At 46.0% G+C, this 25,433-nt stretch overlaps 1 protein-coding gene across 1 annotated transcript in view; it reads right to left on the bottom strand.

Moving 5' to 3' along the window:
- The window catches only part of ttn.2 (titin, tandem duplicate 2), a 169,942-nt gene extending 145,681 nt beyond the window's left edge, over positions 1-24,261 (bottom strand). The window contains 42 exon segments of the mRNA XM_029529910.1: positions 2,284-2,334; positions 2,915-3,298; positions 3,596-3,784; positions 3,862-3,987; positions 4,075-4,359; positions 4,453-4,684; positions 5,293-5,461; positions 5,548-5,692; positions 5,887-6,147; positions 6,236-6,496; positions 6,876-7,136; positions 7,274-7,537; positions 7,615-7,875; positions 8,225-8,485; positions 8,567-8,830; positions 8,917-9,189; positions 9,268-9,534; positions 9,622-9,903; positions 9,986-11,682; positions 11,787-11,955; positions 12,046-12,210; positions 12,299-12,531; positions 12,621-12,862; positions 14,285-14,512; positions 14,730-14,881; positions 14,980-15,122; positions 15,256-15,453; positions 15,533-15,599; positions 15,692-15,950; positions 16,053-16,112; positions 16,384-16,629; positions 17,344-17,457; positions 17,552-17,791; positions 18,451-18,552; positions 18,647-18,817; positions 18,899-18,974; positions 19,235-19,449; positions 19,866-19,948; positions 20,030-20,317; positions 20,738-20,941; positions 21,132-21,234; positions 24,113-24,261. Coding sequence (XP_029385770.1) covers positions 2,284-2,334; positions 2,915-3,298; positions 3,596-3,784; positions 3,862-3,987; positions 4,075-4,359; positions 4,453-4,684; positions 5,293-5,461; positions 5,548-5,692; positions 5,887-6,147; positions 6,236-6,496; positions 6,876-7,136; positions 7,274-7,537; positions 7,615-7,875; positions 8,225-8,485; positions 8,567-8,830; positions 8,917-9,189; positions 9,268-9,534; positions 9,622-9,903; positions 9,986-11,682; positions 11,787-11,955; positions 12,046-12,210; positions 12,299-12,531; positions 12,621-12,862; positions 14,285-14,512; positions 14,730-14,881; positions 14,980-15,122; positions 15,256-15,453; positions 15,533-15,599; positions 15,692-15,950; positions 16,053-16,112; positions 16,384-16,629; positions 17,344-17,457; positions 17,552-17,791; positions 18,451-18,552; positions 18,647-18,817; positions 18,899-18,974; positions 19,235-19,449; positions 19,866-19,948; positions 20,030-20,317; positions 20,738-20,941; positions 21,132-21,222 — 9,679 coding nt within the window. The 5' untranslated portion in view covers positions 21,223-21,234; positions 24,113-24,261.
- Positions 24,262-25,433: the final 1,172 nt, after the last annotated feature.

Genomic DNA, 25,433 nt, shown 5'->3' with positions numbered 1-25,433 from the left:
AGAGCCTTCTGTGTTTATGGCCATGACCTTGTAACTGCCTGAGTCCTTGTCTTTAACACTATCTATAACCAGACTGGTGGTGTGCATGTGCATTCTGCTGTCAGTGCAGATCCTGCGTCTACGCTCTTTAGGAATAGATCTGTTATTAAGAAACCAGAGGATAGTAGGCGGAGGGCAAGCTATTAGTTTACACTTTAACTCAACCAGCTCCCCCTCCAGGACCGACTGGAACTTTAGTTTTTTGGTGAAAGATGGTTTGATGTTGTCTGTCCATGAACTGATGGACGATGTTCTGCTGGAGCAGCGATTCGCCGACACCAGGCCGTGATCCAGAAAGTCCTCGGTGTCGGAGAAAGCTGCTCTCAGCTGTCGTGGGCCGCTGATGGTGCCTTCTTTGCTCTCGTGGTAAAACAGCTCTGCAAAAAGAAAGACAAGTGTCAGAACAGTACAGCCTCTGGGATAAAAACAGAGAAAAGGATTTCAATGAATCATTAATGGAAATATTAAATGCATGCGGGGAGTCACAATGCTATAAGAAATAATTTCACTCACCATATTTGTTCGAATAAACGCAAGACTTGATTCTTTTTATTAGAAACCTGCAGGAAGTTTTGATCCTTCGTCTGTGGAAATTTCTTCAGAACATAAATTATTTTATTATTGTTAAAAATGCATATTTCCCAGATGGGCTGCTAACATTCACTTGTTTAACTTTTTGAGAATTGCTTTGGTTTTATACTAAAATATCCCTTACCTGACTTGCAGACAGGAGAATAAACGCCCTTTCTAATCCTTCAACTTAAAAGGAAATAAATGATCCACAAGTATCAATGAGAAAGCAGAGCTCTCCAGAACATATGGAAGACTCCAAAACTTCAACAAATTAAGCTGTAAAGTTGGGTGAGAAGGCGTTTATTCGAACTAATATAGTTTACTGGTGTTATTTAGAATGCAAACCACAGGAATCACATCCCACTATCTGCAAGCCAGACTAAGGAATATTTTGCAGGAGGAAGGTCTCAGTTCCAGATGCAGTGCACCTCCATATCTTTTAAAGGACTTTTCAAATCCAGGAGCTTTAAAAGATACATAGCTTGTGCCTTTTCTGGGAAAAGATCAGAGGAACCTTCATGCCAAACTGAAACGGACTTTTGGATGCAAACCGCAAGTGTCAAAAACCGGAACAAGCAAGTTCATCAGTGCTTGTCTGGGGGAAACCAAGGAATATTATCAAAGAAGAGCAGGGAGAATAAAACAGACCATGATATTTTTCATCACAACACATGAAGATGACATGCAACTGTGGAAATTGAGACTATTTAAAGGGACAGTTCAACATAGCGATATTTACAAATTCTAAAAGTAGTCTGTTGATGCAGGTCAACTGGAATCCAACTCATCCATACAACATGCATCCACACTATCCGTTTTCCATCAGCAGTTTCTCCTCATAAGAACCGTCTTCGGTGAGTCAAAGTCAAGTCAACCGCTGACAGACTACTTTCAAACAAAAACAAATCAAGGGAGTGTCTCTGAAGATTCTCATTCATCCAGGTCATTGTTCTCTGTCTCAAAATTGATTCGTAGGCAACTGGACTTGTATTTATCTATGAAGACGCTGAAGACATTTCGCCTCTTATCCAAGGGGCTTCATCAGTTCATGGTAGTTGGTTTACTGGTCCGCACTAGTCTGACCAAGACAGTGGAGAAGGACCCAGATATTTAACCTTTTTTTTTTCCACTTTTACATAGATGGCTTCTTTTACTCCTCTTTCAAATCATCTGTCCTCTCTTTCCAGGATCTTGACGTTGCAGTCTTCCTTTAGATGGGAATAGACAGCTGAGACTGGACCTGAGGAGTTTCCCCTTCTGTGTTGGGCCATGCGTTTGTGTAAAGGTTGTTTAGTCTCCCCAATATAAGTCCTTGCATTCTTCACTGCATTGGACAGTATATACCAGGTTGTTTTTTTGGTTGTGTGGTATCTTGTCCTTGGGACGTACCAGTTTTTAAACTGGGTATCTTATTTTAAGTCCTTCTCCACTGCCTTGGTCAGACAAGTGCGGACTAGTACCATCTAACATGAACTGATGAAGCCCCTTGGATAAAAGGCTAAACGTCCTCAACATCGTCATAGACAACTACAAGTCCAGCTGCCTACAAATCAATTTTGAGACAGAGAAATCGAGGGAGTGAAACCGAAATCTGGTCAAACTGTCTCTTTTCCAAATGTTTCTCAGTAAAATGGAGGTTCAACAATGATAAATTAACTGATGTGATCTTACCTTTGACTTCTTCCTCAATTTTGGCTTCAATCTGCTCTCTCACATGAGTCACTGCAGGAAGGAGAGAAAACAGTTCATCAGAGGGCCGTCCACAGAGAGGACAGAGACATTGATGACCTCATCATGGGAACACACTATGGTCATGTTAGTGATGACATCAAACAATATTTTTCTGTCAGTGACGAGACACAAATTCATCATCTGAGGTTTAACATCAAACGGGATGTCTGGAGGAGGATGACAAGGACAGAGGCTGAAGAAGGGAGAGGAGGTGAGTTTGTTCCTGCAGTGGTGAGGAGGTGGCAATGTAAGGATTCAAAGTGGAGTGCCTCTCTGGAGCAGAGGATTAGTTGGACCTGGAGGAGGAGGGATGTCCCAACAGTTCAAAATCTACAGACTGATTTTTTTGATTTTTAATGAATTTGTAATTTTTTCCCTATTTTTGATGCTACATTAAAAAAAAAAAGAAAAAAAAAGAAAAAATAACAATAAAATGATATGAAGTGACGTTCCTGACAGAATATTTTGAAGGTCTAGTTTTGGGACATCCCCTTTCAGGAAAGTGGATTAAAGTAAAGGAAGGTGTGATGTCAGAAGGAATCTGGCTGCAGACAACAGATCCAGAGGTTACCTTCTTCTTCGGTGCTAACGGTGAGGGTGGCCGAGCATGCCGCTTCTCCAGCATTATTGGCCGCCCTGCAGGTGTACTGCCCCGCATGCTCAGAGAACGTGTCCACTATGATGAGTGTGGCGGTGTTGGTCACCTCGTCAAAGTGAAACACCACGTTCTTAGTTGGCTGTACCAGCTGCAAGTTATGGAACCAACTGATCTCCGGCTTCGGCATGCCCGACACGCAGGCATGAAAACGGGCCACCTCCCCATGTGGGACCACACAGCTTGTGATTGGCTGAATGAAAATAGGCTTTTGGCCAATGGAGGGTTTCTTTATACTGGTGAGGCTGGTAGAGATCCGCCACTGAGTCTCCACAGGACTGTCCACTGTGTGAGTTCGTCCTGAAAGGTAACAGGTCTGTTGACTTCCTGTTCTTCACTAAATCAACACCAGGACAGATTGGAATCAAGCCCACAACGAAGAAACTGTCCTCATCGGAAAACCACAGACACAGAGCTACCACAAAGAGGGACAACACATTTGAGTCCGGTTTGGTATTTTGGCTGCACTGTATCTCAACCTGTTAGTTTTTAACAGTTTGAGTCACTGACCAAAAGCTCCTTATTCTCCTTATTCCAGGAGAACAGTGTCCCCTCAGGAGAGACGGGGAAAAAAGTGACAATCTAGGACAAACTTACTGTCAAGACTAAGCGTGGCAGAGCAGGAGGCCGTCCCGGCGTTGTTTGTGGCCACACAGCTGTACTCGCCCTCGTCCTCAGGGTAAACCTTGGAGATCTCCAGCTGACAGCTGTCCTCAAATTGAGACATCCTGAAGAAGTCCGACTGCTTTATCTCTTTCTCCTTGTGGACCCAGCTGATTTTCAGGTCTGTACGGAGACAGCAGGAAGTTGGTGGTTTATTTATCGCAGGTTTGGAATCTGACCACAAAGGTGAGAGTTCTTACCATCTCCACGGACTCTGCACTGGAAGCGAGCCGGTTCTCCCTCACGGACTGAGGCGCTGGTGATGGGCGAGATGACGACCGGAGGAGCAATCGGGGCACCCGAGTCGGGAGAGACCACCTCTGAGACTAAGACACAAACACAAACCTGCATCAAGACGTGTCAGTCCAAGATGTTTCCCATGTTTGTCCCCATGATGTAACTTCCTGCTGTACCTTCTACGTTAAGTGTGGTGGTACTCGTGGCGGTGCCGTAGTCATTCTTGGCCTCACAGTTGTAGACGGCAGCATCCTCAGGGAAGACTTCAATCAACAGCAGTGTGTGCTCGTTGCCGTCGTGGAGGAACTTGCATTTGAAGCCCGGTGAAAGAGCCTGGGAGTCTTTGTACCAAAAGACCTGAGGCTGAGGAACACCACTCACCTGCACCGAAAAGCGAGCCGGTTTACCCGCCTCCACCGACTGGGGCTCCATGTGGCGAAGGATCTGAGGAGGCTCTGGGACTGAACCAGGCAGAAAATACATGAAGGTTCAAAGGACCGCAAAAGTCACCACATTTCAACTCATGTTATTCTCTCCGTCTCTCCTGGACCTACTTTTGACTCTCAGGTTCATGGTGCTCCTGTTTTTGCCAGCGATGAAGGTGTACTCGCCGGCGTCGCTCCTGTAGGTCTCAGAGATGGTGAGGCGGTGGATCTTCCTGATGGCCACGTAGTTGAACCTCTCCTCTGCTGAAAGCTGGATCTCCATGCCGTTCCTCAACCAGCGACCTTCCACATCCTCCTCGTTGACCTCAAACTCAAAGGTCGCTCTGTGTTTTTCCAGAACCTGAGGAGGGGGTGGAGTCAGGCGATGATTAGGGTTATTGAAACCAGCACTTTTTATTTTCTTGTTCTGTATGTTATGTCTGTACTGTATTTTAGCATTTTTTTTATTATTCTCATTTATTATTCTTGTTTTTATTGAAATTCAGATTCTGACTGACCCTAACCGTAACCCTTTATCTGAGGTCGTAGTTTAACACTTTGGAAATGTAAATGTAAAGATGAAAGCCAAGTCACTGAAACTTCATAAAATAAATGAATAAAATGAGCGGTAACTTTTGTCACGACCTTGTTCAGTCTGCCTGCCTGTGTCTCACTGGTCTATCTCTTACAGTTACTGGGAGTTGGCTGGTAGGCAGAGCTGGGAGGGAGTGCCTGCTGGTACACACCCTTACATGACTGATACTCTTACTACTTACACATGCCATCGGTTATTTACTTTTGCTGATTTGTTTGCGTTAAATAAATATGTGTGTGGCCTCCCTTTTGTTGCTGGCCTTGAGCCAGTTGGTAACACTTTGCATTAGAAGCTCAGACTGACATCCTTTAAAAGTTCCTGGTTAAATATTTCCTCCCTGTCACATCTCAATGGAACAGAAGCCAAAGTCTCACTGTGATTTCCCGCTCCACGGGCTCAGAAATGCGTATGTCACGACCCTCCACGATCAGCTGCGCTTTGGAGACGCTGGATCCAGCCACCACCGAGTATTCTCCGGCATCAGACATGCGAACCGTCTGGATCATCAGACGGTGGACATACTTCTCTGCTGTCACAGTGTACCTGTGATCACAACATTCATATTTCACCTCTGAGGACACTTTGGTTCATGTCATTGTTAGAAGAAGAGCTTGTGTCCCTGAACGCACCGTTCCTCAGACATGTCCAGCTCCTGGCCATCCTTCATCCACATCACCTGGATGTTTGGCTCAGAAACTTCACATTCAAACATGGCTTTCTTCTTTTCTGTGATCTTTATTTCCTTGATTTTCTTGGTGAATTCAATCACACGAGCTGAAAACAGCAAAAACATTAAAAATACTGCAGACTTCACAGCATGCTTTGCTGCAGTGGTTGCAGCTTAAAAATTTAATTAAAATTTAAAATTAAAAACAGAAAAAACCTGGACATGCCTCTAAAAGCACCACCAACAAAGATAAAGGCAGTTTCACTCAAAGGACAAACTTTTGTATTAAAAGAGACTTTACCTTCAACGAACAGGTTGGCGGCGGTGGCAGTGGAGCCGGCCAAAAACTGGTACTCTCCTCCATCACCAAAGTGGACATTTCGGATGGTGAGTGAATGCGTGAGCTGCCGGCTGCGGACCTGACATCTGTCCGACGACTTCACTTCCACACCGTTCTTCAGCCACTTGTATGTGATGCCTTCGTAGTTGACGGTGACCTCAAAGGTGATGGTGTCTCTCTCCTGAGCGTTCAGGTCCTTCAGCATTGAGGTGACCATGATCGCTGTGGGGGGCGGTTAAGAGTTTGTGTCACATTGGTATCACATTGTATTTCAGTGAGCTGACAGGATATGATGCTTTCGTGGTCTTACGGCTGACGGTGAGCGTTGCAGAGACTCTGTCGTTCCCACAGATGAAGGTGTACTCTGCAGAATCGTTCTTGCTGGTGTTCATGATCTTCAGCTGGTGGAGTTTTCCTTGGACCACGATCCTGAACTTCTCGCTCATTTCGATCTCCACGCCGTCCTTCAGCCACGTGGACGGGACGTTGAAGTGAGAAACCTCACACTCGAACGTGGCCACCTGAGTCTCTGGGACTTTCACGCTCTTCATGGGTTTGGTGACTCGGAGTGCTGAGCAGAAGACAAATTTAGTTTAATAACAATTTTCAATGTAGTTTGGATTTCTTCTATTTAAGAAAATTATAAACTATGAAAAAAAAAATCTGTTATAACAAATAAAGTGTGATTTTAAAAAACGAAAAACTGCAAATATTACAACAAATGGAACAATATGAATTTGCACTTACATACAACAAATTTGCATAAAACAAACAAACGATAGAAAACTGAATGATATTATCACATGACCACTTTTTGTAATAATTTTAATAAAAGTTGAAATTTCACAAGTTTACTTTCATTAAATTTCAAGTTGTTACTTAGCACTATATTATTACCCATACGTATGAAGTTGTTTTATTGCCTGTATTATTGTGTAAAAAAGTCGTACCCTCCACGGTCAGCGTGGCGCTGCACTGTAGGTGTCCAATCACAGCCGTGTATTCTCCTGCTTTGCTGCTGTCGATGTTTTGCAGGATCAACTTGTGTGCCTTCCTCTCCGACAGAATCTTACACTTGTCGCTCGACTTCAGCTCCGCCCCTTTGAACATCCACCTGACGGGGATGTTGTCATGTGACAGGCTCATCTCAAAGGAGGCGGTGCCGTCCAACAGGGATGTCACATCTTTAATCTTCTTCACAATCTTGATTGCTGCAATAAGTGATGAAAAGTTAAGAGTAAAATGGAAAACTGTTACACAACAATAATTTGTACATTTTTAACTAATATTTTCTTTTTTTGTTAAATTGAATCAAAGAAGCTGATTGCCATTTTTAAATGTGACTCACTCTCTACGTTGAGTCTGGCATTGGCCAAAAGTTTCCCCAGTTTGAAGGAGTAGACACACTCATCCTGTGTGCTGCAGTTCTTGACCTTCAGGGTTTGGACCAGGCCTACAGAGGTGATCTCGTACTTATCGCTGCTCTGAAGTTCCACCCCGTTCTTGATCCACTGGGCCCCTTTGACGTCGGGGTGGGTGAGCTCCAGGGTGAACACAGCCTCCTGAGTCTCCGTCACCGTTTGGTTCCTGAGCGTTTTCTTGATCTTAACGGCTGTAAAGAGGAAGAAAAGAGCAGTTTATTTTAGTTGAATTCCTCCCCTTCAGATATATCAGAATGAGAAGCCTTACCTTCCACTCTGAGGTTGGCAGTGGTCTTGGAGTTGGCCACCTGGTAGGTGTACTCCCCGATATCCTGCGGTCTGGTGATGACGATGACGAGGCGCCTGATGGCTCCATTCACTTCACTCACCACGTTCTCATTGAAATCCACGGCCTGACCTTCCTTGAGCCACTTTCCCTCAGCGTCAGCGTTGGCAACTTCACACTCAAGCTCAGCGGTCTGAGACTCTGCTACCGTTACGTCCTGCAGGGGCCGTGTGATAGCGCCACCTGGTGGCAGGACAAGGAAACCGAGTCTAAGTCCCACATCTCCCCGCAAATCACATGACATGAAAACTGACTTGTTTCGGTGCAAAAGTTTAAACATATGACAAAAATTAATGATGAATATTTACATTAAATTAGAAAGACGTTTCAGAAAAATTTGAAATTCTGCTGATTGTTTGAATATTTGGACATTTTCTCCAGCTTTGACTTTCACTGTCCCATAAAGGTCTCATCAGCTGAGACATCAACTGGATGGGACTGTTTTTTGAGTCATTGACTGTTTAATGTGGTTCATTTGAATTATCATCTGAAAAACAACCTTAAGAAGACAGGTACTGGTACTTAGACGTACCAGAGACAGTGAGCTTGGCGCTGGACGTCTTTTCACCAGCGTGAAACATGTACTGGCCCTCCTCATCCTTCATCGTGTCAATGACCATCAGGGAGTGAACCTTGCCCTTCGACTCCATCTTGTATTTGGGTCCAGGTTTGAGCTGATGGCCCCTCAGGGTCCATAATGGGTCGATACCAGTGTGGGAAACTTCAACACTAAATGTGACATTCTGGGACTCAGAGCACACTTTGTCCTCCATTTGTTTCACAAAGTGTACCTCTGCGACAAAAGACAGACGATTAGATGATGAAACTGACGGTGGAGACTGAAAATAGGATGAGAGATTAAAACAAGTTTTACCTTCGACAGTCAGATTGCAGCTGGTGTCGACTTTGCCAACCACCAGTTTGTAGACTCCCTGATCGGAGGCGTAGGTCCTGGTGAAGACCAGACGCTGCTTGGCTCCCTTGGCCACCATCTGGATTCGGTCACTGGGTGTTATCAGTTTGTCGTTGTGATACCATTTGACTGAGCTGATGTCCTGAGCTGAGATCTTGGCCTCCAGAACAGCTTTCGTTCCTTCGATGGAGGACACATCCTTCAGTGGCACCACAATGTCAATAGCTGAGAGAAAGGGAAAAAAATGATCATCAAAGACATATCAAGTACTGTGAGCATTGCTTTGACCTGAATCCAATCTTGACTCTTACTTTGAATGTTGAGTTTTCCTGAGGTGGAAATGTCTTGGGCAGGAACCACAAAAGAGTAGGAGGCAGCATCGTCTCTGCTGACATTTTCCAACAGCAGCTTGTGAACCAGTTTATCGATAACAATATGGATGCGATCAGAGGTAGAGATGGCCTGGCCATTCTTCATCCAGGTTCCCTCGACGTTCTCCTGAGAGAACCTCACCTCCAGCTGAGCAATATCCCCCTCACAGACTGTGAGGTCGGTTAGAGGCTGCATCAGGGTCACTGGGCGCACTAAGGACACAGAAACCTCATCATGATCACGTCACACAAAGTTTTACATTCATGAGGCAACTGTCTGAAGTTGCTTACGTTTCATCTTCAGTGAGGCACCGGTCCTCAAATCTCCACATACAAAGGAGTATTTGCCCTGGTCATCCTTCCTGACATCTTTGACAGAAAGGGTGTGTCTTCCTCGGCGGGAGGACATGACGTATTTACTGCTGGGAGAGAGCTCCTTGTCTCCAAAGAACCAGCTGCCTTCGGCATCCTCACGAGACAGCTCGACCTCAAATTCTCCAGCGTAGGTCTCCGGTACTTCAATGTTCTCCAACTGTTTGATGAGCTCCAGGGCCGCGCCTGAAGACAAAACAAGACCAAGAGTCATAATCTCCCAGTCCACCCGATCAACAGAGAAGATGGGAAGATTCTGGATGAAAAGATTACCTTCAACATGGAGCCTTGCAGTCGTCCTGATGTTCTCATCTTCTGCAACTGCACAAGCATATTCAGCATCATCCCTCATTTCAATCATCAGCACAGACAGGAAGTGGACCTTTCTGTCTGAGTGCATTCTGTACTTGTCTCCAGAAAAGATCTCTGTGTTGTTCTTGAACCACTTGACTTTGACGAAAGGTTCATTGGTTTCACATTCAAAGGTCACCATTGTGTCCTTCTCACAGGCACTAGCATCTTCCAGGTTCTGGGTGAAGTTCACCGCTGCCTTGGCTGCAATGAGAAAACACGATGTGAGACTCAGGAAAATACAACGAGAATGTTGCTGGAGGGGTCTGATATAAAGATTCTATACCTTGCACAAGCAAGAAGGCGTGACTTGAAGACTCTCCAGCCACATTCATGGCTTTGACCATGATGCTGGCAGAGTCCTCAACTGTGACCTCCCTGATTACCAGTTCACACACGTTGTCTTCAGGCCAGAACCAGAATATACGCTCTGACTTTTCCACCTGAATGCCATTCTTGAACCACTGGCACTCTGGTTCTGGTCTACCCACAACTCTGAGTCGGAAACGAACCTCATCCATGGGAGCAACAGTCTTACTGGCGATGCGTTCCAAGATCTTGGGTGCCTCCATGCTGGGGGACAGCTGGACTCTCTCTGGTTTGATTGTGGGGATGGTGATTTTTCCCTGTTCCTCCAGCTTCTTCTTCTCTGCCTCTTCTTTCTCTTTCATATGATGAAGCAGCTCCTCTTTAGTCTTCTTCAGAAGATCCTCATAAGATTCATCCCTCTTGCGGGACTTGAACTCCACAGCAGAGATGGACTCATAGAAACCTTCCTCAGTCCTACGCTTGAACTTGCTCTTCAGCTCCTCTGACTCCTCTGAGGTTTTCTCATGAACAATTCTTTGTGTCTTACGAAGCTTTACAACTTCCCTGTCCTGAGAAGCATCGGCCCGCTGGTCGACCTTTACAACATCAAATCCAACTCTTCCAGGCTCATGTGCAGCCTCTGCAGCCTTTGCTTCGGGAGCACGGCGCAGGACCGCTCTAAAGTCCTCTTTCTGTTGGATCTCCAGCTTCACAGTGTGTTCTGTTGTACCTAAGGGATTGTCTGCAACAACCCGGACCTCTCCGGCATCGTAGGATTTGATATCGACAATCTCCAGATAGTAAATACCATCATAACGAAGTCTGTATCTCTTGCTTTTGCGGATGAGTTGCCCGTTAAGGTACCAGTTGACCTTAGGTGCTGGATACCCGGTCACCCTACAGCGGAATCGGGCAATGTCACCCTCCAGCACTCTAGCTGGTTCTGGTAGAAGTACAATTTCAGGTTTCATTTTCTCAGTTTCTTCTTCAGCTGTAACTCCATAGGGTCCTCCTTCATGAGCCATGCGCTCGATCTCATCGATTCTGTGTGCTCCCTTCCTGCCTTCAGGAAGCTGTGTTTCTTCAACAAGACCCTTCTCATCCTTGACGATCAGGGTGGCCGAAGTCTGGTCGACTCCAAACTTGTTGGTGGCTCTGCAGGTGATGACGCCGCTGTCTCTAGCGTAAGCAACTTCATAGTCAAGGCTGCAGTAGCCAAATTCATTGACCATGCGCAGCCTGTTAGCAGCTGCCAGCGGTTTGCCATCATGCAGCCACTCCACTACCATGGTGGGGTCACCAATAGGGGTCAGTCTGCACTCAAAATGAGCTGGACCAAAACGCTTCATTCTGACCGAGGTCAGCTTCTTCTTGAACAGAGGTTTCTGCTGCTTCTCTTTGTCATAAAGGTCGCCCTCCTCCCACTGCTCTTGGCCGTATCGCATGTGAAGAGGCTCCAGCTCTGGAGCTGCAATCTCCTTGGCCTTGTAGGTTCCTTTGGGAATAATGAGCTTCCTCTCAGCTTGAGGTGCTGTAAAGTCCACCTCAACGTTGACTCTGCAGCGAGTCGTGTCCCTACCAGCCTTATTGATGGCTGTAGCTGTGTACCAGGCACTGTCTGAGCCTGAAGCTGAAGGAATCTGGAATTTGGCTTCTCCTTTAGTGCCATCGATCCTGGAATAGGAAATTATTCAAATATATTAATCAGAGTGTTTAAATCATAACTCTACTGTTTTAGATCTGCTTCAAAAGTTCAGAGTAATTTGTAGCTAACATACCTGATATGTGGGTGCTTCTGTGGTGTGATGATGTCACTGTTTTTCAGCCAGACGATGTCAGGCAGGGGGTTTCCAATGGCTTTGACTGCCAGTTCAACCAGAGTGCCCTGTTTAACACTGATGTTCCTCAGCTTCTCAGTGAACTGGGGGCGGGAAACACTTTCGCGGGCTGTAAATAGGGAAATATGAGACAGGTTTCAAGAACAGATAACAGTAAAGGTCATCTGATTCACTCTAATGAAATGTGCTGCAAACTTACCATCAACAGTGAGTGTGACAGAGAGAGAGGTCCGTCCAGCTCTGTTCTGAGCCACAACTGTCCACTCTCCAGAGTCCTGGGGCATGGCCGGGACGATGATCAGGGACTGAATACCATCTTCTTTCACCACTATCTTGTGGGTGTAGTCGTTTACCACTTGTTTTCCTGGGCACAATAAATGGTTTTAATTAGAATTAGAATAAGCATGGTAGAACATCCTTGTTCTACCATGCTTAAGCCTTGTTTTACTCACCATTGTGGAACCAGTAAGTGTCAGGCATCGGTCTGCCAACAACTTTTAAGTCAAATCTGGCGGTTTGCCCTTCAGAGCATTTTATTGAGGAAGGCTTCATGACAAACACAGGTTTGTAGAGTCTTTCCAGCTGAGCCTCATCTGTCTCTTCCAGCCTACGGGCAGGAGAACGTCCAGGAGAAAGGCTTGGGGAACGGCCCGGAGAGCGGCTCAGAGAACGGGGAGACGTGGACCTGATGGTGTTTTAATCATCATTAGTGTCCAGGTGTTCGTGACATTAAACTTTTCATCAATCGCGTTTCTTAGTCGTGTTTAGTCTTACCTGATCCTCTGCACTGCAGGCTGTGGTGTGTATCTCTGAGGAGATACAGCTCCAGATGGCTCAATATAGAGCTTCCCAGAGCTGACGGCGTTTCCCTTCATATTCGCAGCGAAGGCTGTGTAAACGCCCTCATCCTCAGGTAGAACGACGGGCAGTCGAAGGGTGGCTCGTCCGTCCTGAAGAAACTCCATCTGGCATCGACCCCCAGCCCTGATACGCTGGCCATCTTTGTACCAGGCAATCTGGGAAAAAACAGAGAATCGTTTTATGTAAGCAGAATACCTCTCAGTATCGGGCAGTACAGACCTGTCTAAGCTTCATCAGTCAAAGCTGCTTCTCCAAAACTGAAGGAAGGACACTGATGTTAGATCTCTCTCTAGAGAGTCATACATGTCCCTCATAAAGCCAGAGCCACGATTCACACCTGGATGTGAAACTGAGTTTGAACAAAAACCAAAACTCAACATGGACATTAGCTGAAACCAGGCACACTCAGCAGGGGTCCCCGGTGATGTCATTCAGGTAATAAAGACCCTCCTCCGGGCTTTTTCCCAGTGCACCGGTTACAGTGGAGAGCTACTCCAAGCTTTCTCTACCAACACCTCTAACATCTGACTTCCACCACTGTAAAGCGGAGGTGAGACGGGCACATAGACTGTGGTGGTTATTCTTTTTGGACCGGACGGAGAAACTGTGCCATCAGCTGAGCACAAGTACGACCACAAAAGGAACACCAAACTGCCCTGCCTCATCACATCGGCTGGTGTCTAGGCAGAGACAGTTAGCACACGGCAATTTATCTGTATTTTAAAGTTTTTTAAAGCTGTGATTTGTTTTTCTTTGTGGTCGGTTGTTCAATCAGCTGATCAACCAATCATCACCAGTTTAAGGACCAATACCGGGCCGGGTGACTCCACCATAGTGATACTGTCTTTATCAGCTGTAGTGACGATCTTTGTTGACCCCCCCCCCCCCCCCGCTCCTCAATCACACACCCTAACCCTATCACAGACATTAAAGTTGCTGTCAGGTGTGGTCGCATGATCTTGAGGTTGCCTTGGTACCACATAAAGCTCCCCCCTTTTCCTTTGTGCACCCCAACCACATCTCGCGAAGAGTTGCCTACATCACTCCGCCGCCGTCTTGGCTCCTACAGGCACGTCACCCACGTGACTACGCCATTTTCCCTCTAACTCCTCCCTACACACATATACGCATGCACACACAACACCATTGTGACTGCTGTTGCTACTGTTGTTGCTAATGCTAATGCCATTATATGTATATTGCCTGTTGTAGTTAGTAATCAATGTTTAGCTTTTGGTGATTTAATTGTAGTTGCCTTTATCCAAAGTAATGTTAGTTCAAATGGTCATTACTGTGAATAAATCCTATTATGATTTAATCTGTTGTTTGTAATTATTGTGGTTATATCATTGTGACAGCTGCTGGATTCATAACAGTCAGTGCTCCAGCTCCTCATTCAGTTTGTCAGTTTGGTTATCGGCCCCTGATGACAGGGTGATGACCTGAGATATTCTGATTATCAGTAATTAGTCCCCTCAATTATTAATATTAATTGCCCCGACTAGTGCACAATACTGTTGCAGATACAAAACTGGATTTTACAGCCAACATTATTCTGCAACATTTTGACCTCACACCTTTGGCAGTGGCTGTCCAGCCATCTTGCAGTGGAAAGTGACGCCCATTCCCTCCACAATCCTGTAGTTTTTGACTGGAGTGTCAAAGGCCGGCTGCACGGCCTCGTCCTCTGCTGCTGTCACCATCAGCTCTCCGTCCTCCGTCACCAGCTCTCTGTAGGTGATCCTCATGATACGGAGCTCAATCTCCTGGATGATCCTCTCTTCAAAGGCTGAAATGAGGAATTCCTGCCAAAAGGTGTTAAAGATCAGAATCAGTATCAGAATCAGCTTTATTGTCCAAGAACATACAAGGAATTAGACTCTGGTTTTTCATTGCTTGCTGTACTTAAACGTGAACATGAGCAAAATAAATAAGCATAACTTACAAACATTCAACAAAGAACAAGGAAAACAAGAACAATATCAAATGTGAGCTGGGATTCGTTCTTTACACAGAACGTACTGATTCTGAGACGAAGCTCATGGGAGTTTTCACCATCTTCTGCTCCAGCTCATATTGGCTCACGACCACAGAAGGTTCCTGAACCATCGTCGTCGTCACCACTTCAGTTTTATATGTCACATCATGCTGCTTCATGTAGGTTTCATATTCCTCTGTTGAACAGATGCAGAAAGGTTGATTTATTTTGGATTCTGACTGATTTCCAAAAACAGATGAAACCTTTTGAATCTGGATGATCAGATCTGACTACCTTCCTCTAGCAGGGTGGCAGAGGCTGAGGCTTCCCCGTGGGGATTCTTGGCAAAGATGGAGTATTCTCCAGCATCATCAGCAAAGGTCATGGAGATCTCCAGCCTGCATTCTCCAGTGTCCTTCTTGTAGGCAACTTTGTATCTGATGGCAGAAAACATTCAAGCTCAATTAAACTGCCAGACATTTTATTGGTCAGACATTTGTTATATAAAATGATAGAAAGTGTTTTCCTTGAGTCCAAGATGGCGTCAGAAAGAGGTTGACAGGTTTGTACCTGTATCCGGTGGTGAGTGGTACTCCACTCTTCTTCCAGATGATGTGAGGTTTGGGGTTTCCTCCAACTTGGCACTCAAAGATGACGCTTCCTCCCTCCACTAGCCTCTGAACGCTGGGCTTCTTGATGAAGAAGGGAACAGCAGACTCTCCTGTGGTGACCTCCGACACCGTCTGTTCCTTTGTCTCCACGGTGACACTGAAGTGAAGCGACACTTTGTCAGGATGTGGATGGACGAGCAGCTCGACAAACATGGAAATATAAATCTGTGACTCACGTTTTTGCTTGTGTTACTCCAACTTCACTGACAGTCGTCTCCTCCCTGCTCTCAATTTCTTCTGACACTACAACAGAGGGTGAAGTTTATATTATTGGAGCTCTGTAGTGACACTTTGGTCTAAAGGTCCAAGGCTTTTGTTCAGGATCTTTCTATTACCTCTGACAAGCAGGTAGCAGGAAGTGCTGAGGGTTCCCGCCTCATTCGTGGCCGTGCAGGTGAAGCGGCCGCTGTCTTCGGCAAAGGCCTCACGGATCACCAGTCGGGCCAATCCGTTCTCGTAGCTGATCTGGAAATCGATGGAGCTCTCGATCTTGTAGTCTTCTCTGAACCACATGATGATTGGAGCTGGGTGACCACTGATCTGGCACTGCAGCGTCACAGACTCGCCCTCTGTCACCGTCACGTTCTTCAGGCCCTGGGGACAGAAGCGGTGGAACTGTTAACCTGGAGACACTGAGGCACTGGCTGATCATTCAGTCTGTAGGCAGACAGGAAGTGGGCAGGTGGAGGTACTTACAGCAACAAGAGTGGGAGGAACAATGGGCTCCTGGACTCTGCTGGGCACAGCGGCGGTTTCCTGAAAACAACAAAGACAACATTTACGCTGTCAGATGAGAGCAGTTTGTCAGCAGACGTTCTGTGAGGATGGCAGGACAGAAGCTAGTTAGAACAGAGAAAACCCTGAAAGAGAATGGATTGATCGACAGGTGAAGACAGGAAGAGGAAGAGGATTCTTCATGAAGGCAGCGTGTGATTGGCCGCGGGGAAAAGGGGGGCGCAGGTGACCACACAGGGTTAAATGGGGGGAAAATGGAGGGGGGATGACAGCAAAAGGGCGTCAGACCAACCTGAGGTTCCCAGTCCTCAAACTCCTCTTCACTCATTGCATAAGCTCCACCCCTCTGCAACTCAACCTGACTCTGATATCTGACGTCTTTAAAGGGCGGGGGGAGGGGCTCTGGTGTCACTCGTACCTTCACCGTTGCCCTACGAGACGGACTGGGAGACTTGACGGGTTTGGTGATCTTTCTAGGAGGGATGGGGGAAGAAAGCTCTTTGTGCAGCGTGGCGATGGCAGAGCCGGCGATGGACACCTGACCGAGCCAACGAGAAGAGCGTTAACCACGGTCACAGGCAAACACAGGTCAGAGGTCAAGGGTTAGTGCGAGGAGCCGTGGAGTCAAAGTGGGAGTTCATGTTCATCTTGTCTCAGATCAGGTCTTCCTCAAACTCTTCACTTCAAAATGCTCTAACATCCTGACCATTATTCTGATTTCATGAAGGTGCCCATAAATCCTGATAAAACATGTTTAAAATTACTATGATTCTTTTACGAACTGAAAAAACACTGAACCATTACATCAGATTTATTGACATTGACGGACTTGATCTTAACTTGATGATTCATCTGTGATCTCAGTGCCAGAGAGATAAATCCTGCTTTATATTTTATTTCTCTTATTTTGAGTTTTATATTTCAGGATCATAATGTTCTATAATATCTCATGAATGTGAAATTTCTGCTTGTTTCATCTTGAATTTCACTGCATCTTATTCTATACTGGATGAGACCGATGATGTCACAGAAGTTGTGTACGCATCATTTCTACATGGAGATCTGATTGGCTTTGATTGAAATGACGTAATGTGGTTTGGTCCTTGAAGGAACAGGATGATGGGATATTCTATCAATGGTGACTGGCTCAAAGTGAACCACAGCACAGAGGAACCCAGTGGAGCCTGAGTGTTAAGATGCATGTGAGTTAAAGATGAGATGGAGATTTTTGGATGACGGCGGCCCCCCTTACCTCGGAGGTCGGTTCATGTTTAGGAACAGAAACTTTAGAGACAGTGAACTGAGGGACTGTGGACGAGGAGACACCAGAGTCCACATGGGAGGAGATTTCTGTTGTTCTCTGAATCTGGAGCAACCAACAGAGTTGATGCAACAGTTAAGAAAGCTGAACCTCGGTCACAGTCAAACATCACATCACTGACATGAATAAACTCCCCGACCTCTGACACCTGGACCCGGCGCTGCTCTGAGGTCATGGCGACAGTGGCCGGCGGTTCAACTGTCACTGCTGCAGCAGTTTGTTTTTCTGTGGTCACTACCTCCTGCTGCCTCATCATCACCTCTACAGCCCCCTCCTCTTCAGCTCGACCGCCCTCCACATGCACAGGCTGACGTACACGGGCCAGGTCGACGGCGGCCACCACCGTGGCCACCGCCCCGGCTCTGTGCTCTCCCCCAGCCTGGAGACACAACCAGCAGCACATAGATCTCAGGACATCCATGGCAACATCAAACCAAGTAGACATTCGACCAGAATGGCCAAAGATGAAGAAATTATCAGATTATAAAAACACGTCATCAACATCCGTGAATAAATGATATCACACTTCATGCAATATGAGAGGGAAACATGCACTTTGCTCTCATTAGGAGTCAGGAGGAGATGGACTGAAGCTGGAGCTCATTAGCTCTGTCAGTCCACACGAAGAGTCTCCTCCTCCATCAGCTGCAGAATCAGGTCTTTCAAACAGAAGTTAGTTCAGATCTGGATCAGTCTGAATCCGTCCATTCTCATCCTCCATCTTTGATAGTGACGTCTAGAGTCATGTCTCTACATCGGACGCTCCTATTGGCTCCGGTGAATCAGAATGTAGATGAGCCAATCATATTAAAGTAACAATGTGAGTAAAAACTCAAGTCTTGTATTAAATATTGATTTCTAGCTTTTCTTTAGGGGGGGGGGTAAGTGGGTTGTGAGTGAGAAAGGTTCATCGTCTGGGGAGCAGAAATGAGCTTTAGCTGGTGATGGCTGAAGAAAAACACCGAGTGAAGAACAAAGAGAAGAGAAATGAGGTGACTGTTGAGCAGCAGGAGGAGTGATGGTATCGGGGGGGTCTACCTGCTCTCCGGCCTCAGCCAGCCCCCGGCCTCGAGCCTGATCCACGGCTGCCACCACAGTAGCCACCGCCACAGTCTTATTGGCGTGGGACACATGCTGGTCCTGACGCATCAAGTTCACACACAGTCAGAAAACTGACTCATTTACATAGAGACAGCAGGACGATTCACAGTCACATGATCACAGCCCCCCTCACCTCTCTGGTGGCAGTGACCTGCTGCTCCCAGTGCTTCTCCATCTGCAGCTGGGCAGCACTGCTGACACTGGACACGCCCATCATACTGGTCATACTGGTCATACTGTAGCCACCTTCAGCCACATAGTCTCCCTGCTTCCAGGGGGGCAGGACCTCAGCAGCAGCCGACACCTGGGGGACGAGTTATCGCGTGAGTGTCAGTCAGTGGCTTCAGCATTGATGGGTCACTTGTCTGCAGGTGAACATGCTCACCTGTTTCCTGGTGATCACAGGAGATTTGACGGGTCTGATGGGGGAGACAGACAGTCTGGTGGAGGGAGAGACGGATCTGCAGACGGAGATTCAGCTTTAATGGAACCAACATAAAACCACTGAACAGCTGCAGCTGATCCAGAGGAGGCTCTGGTTCTAACTACAACTAAGAAAAGAGCCCACGACAGTCCAGGTCTCAGGTCTTTGGACGGACTTCCTGTCAGATGGTCTGAGATGTTTACCAGCCCAGACCAGCAGGACCCGGTCAGTGAGTAACAATCATCTGTTTTCATCATTTCACCTCTGAGAGGCCTAATTGGACGGCAGAAGTCGTACCTGACAGGTGTGGGTGTGGGTCCCTTCACGTGGCGGACAGGTGAAGGGGATTGCTGGCGTCCTCCTGTCATCTTGGAAATGTAGGAGGGTGGGGACTTGGAGGTTGGCTTTGGGGGAATCCGTGGGGGGGTTTTGTGAGCCAAATGCTGAGTCATCATTCCTCCTTCGATGTGCATCTCTGTCAAAGTAGCTGCCTGGAAACTGGCCTCCACCTTCTGAGGACAACAGTCAGATGGGCAACATGTTAATGTGGTAAGTTAATGAGAGGAATTAATAAATCAGAAGCGTCTCCTCAGCTGGTCTTTGGTGGTTCTCCCTGTTTTTCCTTCTTAAACTGGAAAACCAGGTCTTTCTAAAAGTCCTGAGTGTCCTCAGCCTCCCTGATCCTGATTGACCCAAAGAGTCAATTAGCTGATTCTGAATGAGCAAACTTGAGGACACAGAAATAAAAACAGAAGTAGCTTGGCTCTAAAAGGTTTGATGATGAAACGGAAAACCTTTTAAGTTGAAAAGTCAAGCATTTCATACTTGGATCTGGACTTATGGACGCAAATAAGATCAAAGTTCTATCATTCAATAGATCTCTGTGGCTTCAGGTTAAGATTTAGACCAGATCAGGGTTAAGTCTCACCTTCTGGACTCTGGTCTGGGAAGTGGTCATCTGGGATGTGGACACAATGGTCTTGGTTTTTTTGGTGGGTACGGCTTCCTCACCTGCAGCACAGAAACATGGATCTTTATGGTCTCGCTCCACTCAGAGAAACAGGGCAGTAAAAACAGTTTCAGAGTCCTTACCCTGAACCAGCAGTTCGGCAGTTGAGGTGGCTCGTCCACTGCTGTTGGTGGCAGTCACAGAATATGTCCCAGAATCCTCTGGGAAGGCCTCAGCGATCATCAGACTGTACAGGTCTCCCTCCTGGAGGATCCTGAAGTCGGCCGAGCTCTGGATCTCGGCTCCTTCCCTGTAGAACTTGACCACAGGTGCTGGGATGCCTGTGACTCGGACGTCCAGCCTCACCTGGCTGCCCTGTCTCACTGTGGAGCTCTGCAGTCTCTGAAGGAAGTTTGGAGGCGCCGTCTCCACTGCAGGAGGAAAAATGTCTCTTTAGTTTGGACGTGATGTGAAGGAGCATCCAACTCAGCTGAGTGTGAAAATTTGGGATACTTTTATAATGAAAGTCCAGTTTTCTGTCCATATCCAGGGTGAACAGACGTCAGGTCACATGAACTCATCAGAATAACTGTTAACTGAACTTTGACCCCTGAACTCCATCCTACAAATTAAAGCTGGTTGATCTGGTCACCAGATCCTGCTGGCTCAGGTTCACTTCTTAATCTCTGAATAAGGAAAGTTATGTTGCAGCAGCTGCTTCTATATCAGTTTGATCTCCAGATAAAGTAACAGAGCTGGGACAAATATAGGCCAGCTCTGTCTCTGCAGACAGGCAGACAGAAGGTCTCACCTGGACCAGGAGTCCACCTGAGGTCCACCTGAGGTCTCACCTGTAACCAGGAGCTCGGCGGTGCTTGTGGCTTGTCCAGCGCCGTTGGTGGCTCTGACAGAAAATCTTCCACTGTGTGCGGCGGTCACAGCGGGGATCCTCAGAACAGCACGGCCGTCGCTGAACGAGATCTGAACGCCGGGAAGAGCGGCGGTGGAAAGAACCTGGCCATCACGGAACCAGCTCACCTCAGGAACTGGAGAACCTGCACAGGGACAAGAACCAGAGATGCTCCAACGTTCATCCATCCATAGGTCTAGGACATTCAGCCTAGCATAGCTCAAAGACTGGGAGCAGGAGGACTGTTATCTTAGCTTATAATAGTAGCTGTTCTGAGGTCACAGGGTCAAACTGACTTCCTGTTGTGAATCTTCCAGAAAGTGAAGTTTTCTTACCACTAACTTGAGCCTGGAACGTGGCGGCACTACCCTCCAGTGCCACGACGCTCTGCAGCGGCTGCGTGAATGTTGGTGCTTGAGTTGACATGATGATGGCTCCCTGCAGAGAAAGATGGAACTCAGTCACTCTCAACAAATCCCACTCCATCAGGAGGCATCTGATTGGTCCAGATCCATTCAGGACACAGCCAAATCTGGCTTCATTTGTGAGATATTAAATTCTGGAGAAGTTTTAGACCCAAACCCTTCAGGATCTTCAGACAGAAACACTTGACTCCAACTCCTCTAAAAAACAGACCCTGGTCTTGAGTCTGAGTCCAGAAAGAACATAAGCATCCTTTAAACTGTCCATATTTTCATAAAAGCCTCTTTGTCTCATTGTTTCTCTTCAACACGCGACCTGCTGACAGTCTGGCTGAGCAGCAGCTGCAGCAGCTCAGGCTGCTGGTCTGAACCGCGTCAGGGTTTATTTTTAGGAGTTTTGTCTCTGGAGGTGGTCCAGGCTCCGTGGGGTCTGGCTGATACACTGAAGAGCTCACAGCAGATTAAAGCACCTGTTGGACTCCAGTGGTCGTGGTCTCTGGTGTCAGTTCCACTCTAGTTTCAGGAGGTCTCAATTTCATTAAGGGATAAAACTGGATTTGTTCATTAACCATCAGATCCAGATTCACTGAGTCAGTTTCAGTTCCTCTGCTGAGCAAAACCTCACTCTGGAGACAGGCCGGAAGTCTGAGGTGTCCCCACCAGAACTGGACTGGACTTGGAATTTATCGTCATGTTCATGTCACAACTGAAACCAACATCTTCATCATCGTCATCATCGTCAGACTCAAATATCAACACAAACAGCCCTGGATCTGGTCTGAGATCCAGATGACTATCTGATGTAAATCAAACATCAATTCAGAGATGTTGACGGACCTGGTCCAGGAGGACATGCTGCTGATAGACAGTGAGGCCCAGCTTTGAACAGAACATGAACCAGAACCAGGTCTTGATCTATTATCTGGACCAGAATCTGAACTCCCTGCAGAAACTTAATAAGCTGACAACAAGCTTGTTGACCAATAATTAATAATTCAATATTAAATATGAATGAATCAGATTTATTTGTATAGCGCCAAATCATAACAAAGTTGCATCAAGGCACTTTACATATAGAGCAGGTCTGGACCAAACTCTGTATAAAATTATTTAAAGAGACCCAACAGATCCCCCGATGAGCAAACACTTGGCAACAGTGGCAAGGAAAAACTTAATGCATTTCTAATTTCAACAGAACCACAAGCTGAACAAAAATGACCTGACAATAACCAAAACATAATTTTACTCAAAATTTTTTATGTTTCTATAGTTTTTTAAATTTTTTCTCACAGTTCAAATTTATCATCTGAGTATTTCTGTGACTGAAATAAAAACTCATTTTTAAGAGTCACTGTTTTTGTCTCTTTAGTTCAACAACATAAAATGTATAAATTTGAGTTTTAGACTTTTTAACTATAAAAAAACAACAACCTGAATTCACCAGAAAATGTATTTTTATTTTGTTGTTTTTAACCTTCATGAAAAATAGTTAACACATTAATTTTTTTATCAAAATGAACTTAGTCATATATTATATCAATTCCATTATAACAGTTAAATAAAAAACCAAACATAAATCCAGATATTGATAGATTTGTCTACATTTTTTAAAATGTAGATAGATTTTCCTGATCAATTTCATTTCAATTAATTTACTTTGGCCTGAAGATGGTAAAAGTCCCTTCACACGTTGAAACTGTGAACGTCTGGTGAGGACTCAGCAGGTCTGTAAAGGTCTGGGTTGATTCAGGTTTCAGAGAGTCCCTGAACCGACGCAGACCAGATCTGGTTACAGCTAAACTGAATCTGATGACTCGAGCGCATGTTCACGAAGTGACTGGATGGAATTGTCCTCCAGTTGTCAAGACTTCGCTCATGCGACAGACTCCAGAAGGAAAACATTTTCTAATAATTATTTACTCTGTAGGTTTGCTGAAGTTTCCAACACTGTGATTATAATTAAGACTTTTACTAAAGTGAGTCTTTATTCTTTTATCCATCAAACCAAAATAAAATCTGAGTGTAAAATGTTATCTGTTGTGTTGAATTTTCTCTTAGAAACAGAATAAAATGCTTTTCATTCTGTTTTACTTACTGTTAATTCAGTTATAAACTCAAATTTCCCACATTCAGAAAATGAATATATTTCATTAATAAGATGTTGATAGAACGGTCTTCTATTTATTCAGCTGTATTTACATCATTTCACATCATGAACATTCCTTATTTCTTCACATCAACATTTTCTCTTATTTCTAAACTGAACTTCTGTCAAAAAACAAAATCAGATCATATTTTACTGAAACTGATTACTAATCTGAAATAGTTATGAAAAACAAATCAATGCTTTAGACAGCATGAAATTCTGCCTATCAACCAGAACCCCCCTTTTCATTTTAAAAACAAAGTGGTGCTCAGTTTTTAAAATAAATCAAATGAAAACTTCACATAAAAACCAGCAGTTGTCACACTCCTTCACAATAAAAGCCTCTGAAAGTATTCCTGTCAAGTCACTTCCTGGGGGGGGGGGTATCTAAGGCAGACCAAATACTAAAAATAACCCCCCCCCCCCCCCCCCCCCAACACCTCCCTCTGACTGACAGGCAGCATGTGGCACATAACTGGGGGAGAGCTGATATCTCTGCTGCTGATTCCCTTAAAAAGCCATCAGGTCCAGCTGCCGCTCTGATCATGTCTATTCTGGGATGTCCCGTTATAACCTTCAACAGGCCGAGCACTGAGTCCCCCCCCCACCAGCCCCCCAACTGAAAAGCAACCAAAACTGACCAAAACTGATGGCAGCTGTACGGCCGAGTCCGTCAGAGCTGAACAAACAGTCTGAGTGTTAAAGTGTGAGTCAACAGCAGCTCATTAGCAGCTTCAGAGACACTTACTTGTCTGCACAAGGATGCCCGGAGCCCGCAGCTGGGCGGTCCGCAGAAGATCTGAACCTTTATCCACAAAGTCCAGTCAGAAAATCCAAAGGGAGAACAGCTGAGCCTCGAAGGAACCCTACAGAAAAAAACAAAACTACAGGCCGTCTGCGCCGTGTAGTTTTGTTTTTCCTCCTGACAGCAGTCCCTCCAGCCGAGGCGTCCAGGCCGGGAACGCTGACTCTGCTCAGAGCAGGCGGCCGGACGGCAGGGGCTTTTATACCACTGTGACATCACAAAGAACAGACCCCGCCATTGGTCGGCCCCAAGGAGAGCTGTGGGGAATCATGGGAGGGCAGAGGCCATTTTATGCAAGTTATCACACCTGTCAGCTGGCTTACTAAAAACATCTGAGGCGGTCAATCCCGTTACAGCAGAACTCCGAGCAGCTGATCAGCTTCATGTCTGAGAAGAACCCCAAACTTTACCTGCAACGTCACAAACAGGAAGAGCCGTTTATTTCTCAGAGCAATTAAAGAAAAATAAAATTCAAGTTGAAATAAGAAATATTATTAGTTTTAATGAGTCATATTTGTGTTGCTGCTGATCAGCGCTCACAGTGATGTCATCATGATGTCAATGCAGAGTTTATTCTGGAGGGACACTCAAGTGAGGCCATCATTAAGGAATTAGCGTCCCTGCTCTGATTTCAGAATGACTAAATTTCCCAGCATGCATCTGGTGGCTGCCCCCGTGCCTTGGCCCAAACCAGCCAATCAAATCTGTGCCCCCCGCCCCGGCACAGAGGCCCCGATCAAACTGACCAATCAGCTGCTCAGACAGAGACAACAGTTTAACATCCAATGACAGACAGACGGGGGGGTCAGCCAGGAGAGGACACCCAGGGGACACCCTGAGCAGCAGCTAACTGTTAGCTGATGAATGACCAAATCAAATCAGATTTATTTATATAGTGCCAACTCATAGCAAAGTTACATCAAGGCACTTTACATATAGAGCAGGTCTGGACCAAAGTCTTCAGAAAATGATTTAAAGAGACGCAACAGACCCCCGATCAGCAGGAAAAACTTCCTTCAAGAGGCAGAAACCTCCGGCAGAACCAGGCTGGGGGGGGTCTGCCTCAATTGGGTTGAGAGAGGGAGAGAGAGAGAGAAAAACCAAACCAGCTCTTCCAGACCAGCTGAGATCAGCTGAAGAGCCTTCATTGACTATCGGAGGAACTCACAGGCTGTGAAGTCAGTCAGACTGTCTTGAAGTCTCTGGGAAATTGTCCCTCTTTCAACAGAGCTTTGTTTTCTTCCAACACTGATGTTAATAAATT

This window comes from Echeneis naucrates, chromosome 21, assembly GCF_900963305.1.
Source record: "Echeneis naucrates chromosome 21, fEcheNa1.1, whole genome shotgun sequence".
NCBI classification, from domain to species: domain Eukaryota; kingdom Metazoa; phylum Chordata; class Actinopteri; order Carangiformes; family Echeneidae; genus Echeneis; species Echeneis naucrates.
Note: the sequence above shows the minus strand (reverse complement) of the source record. Positions and strands in the feature narration are given on the sequence as shown.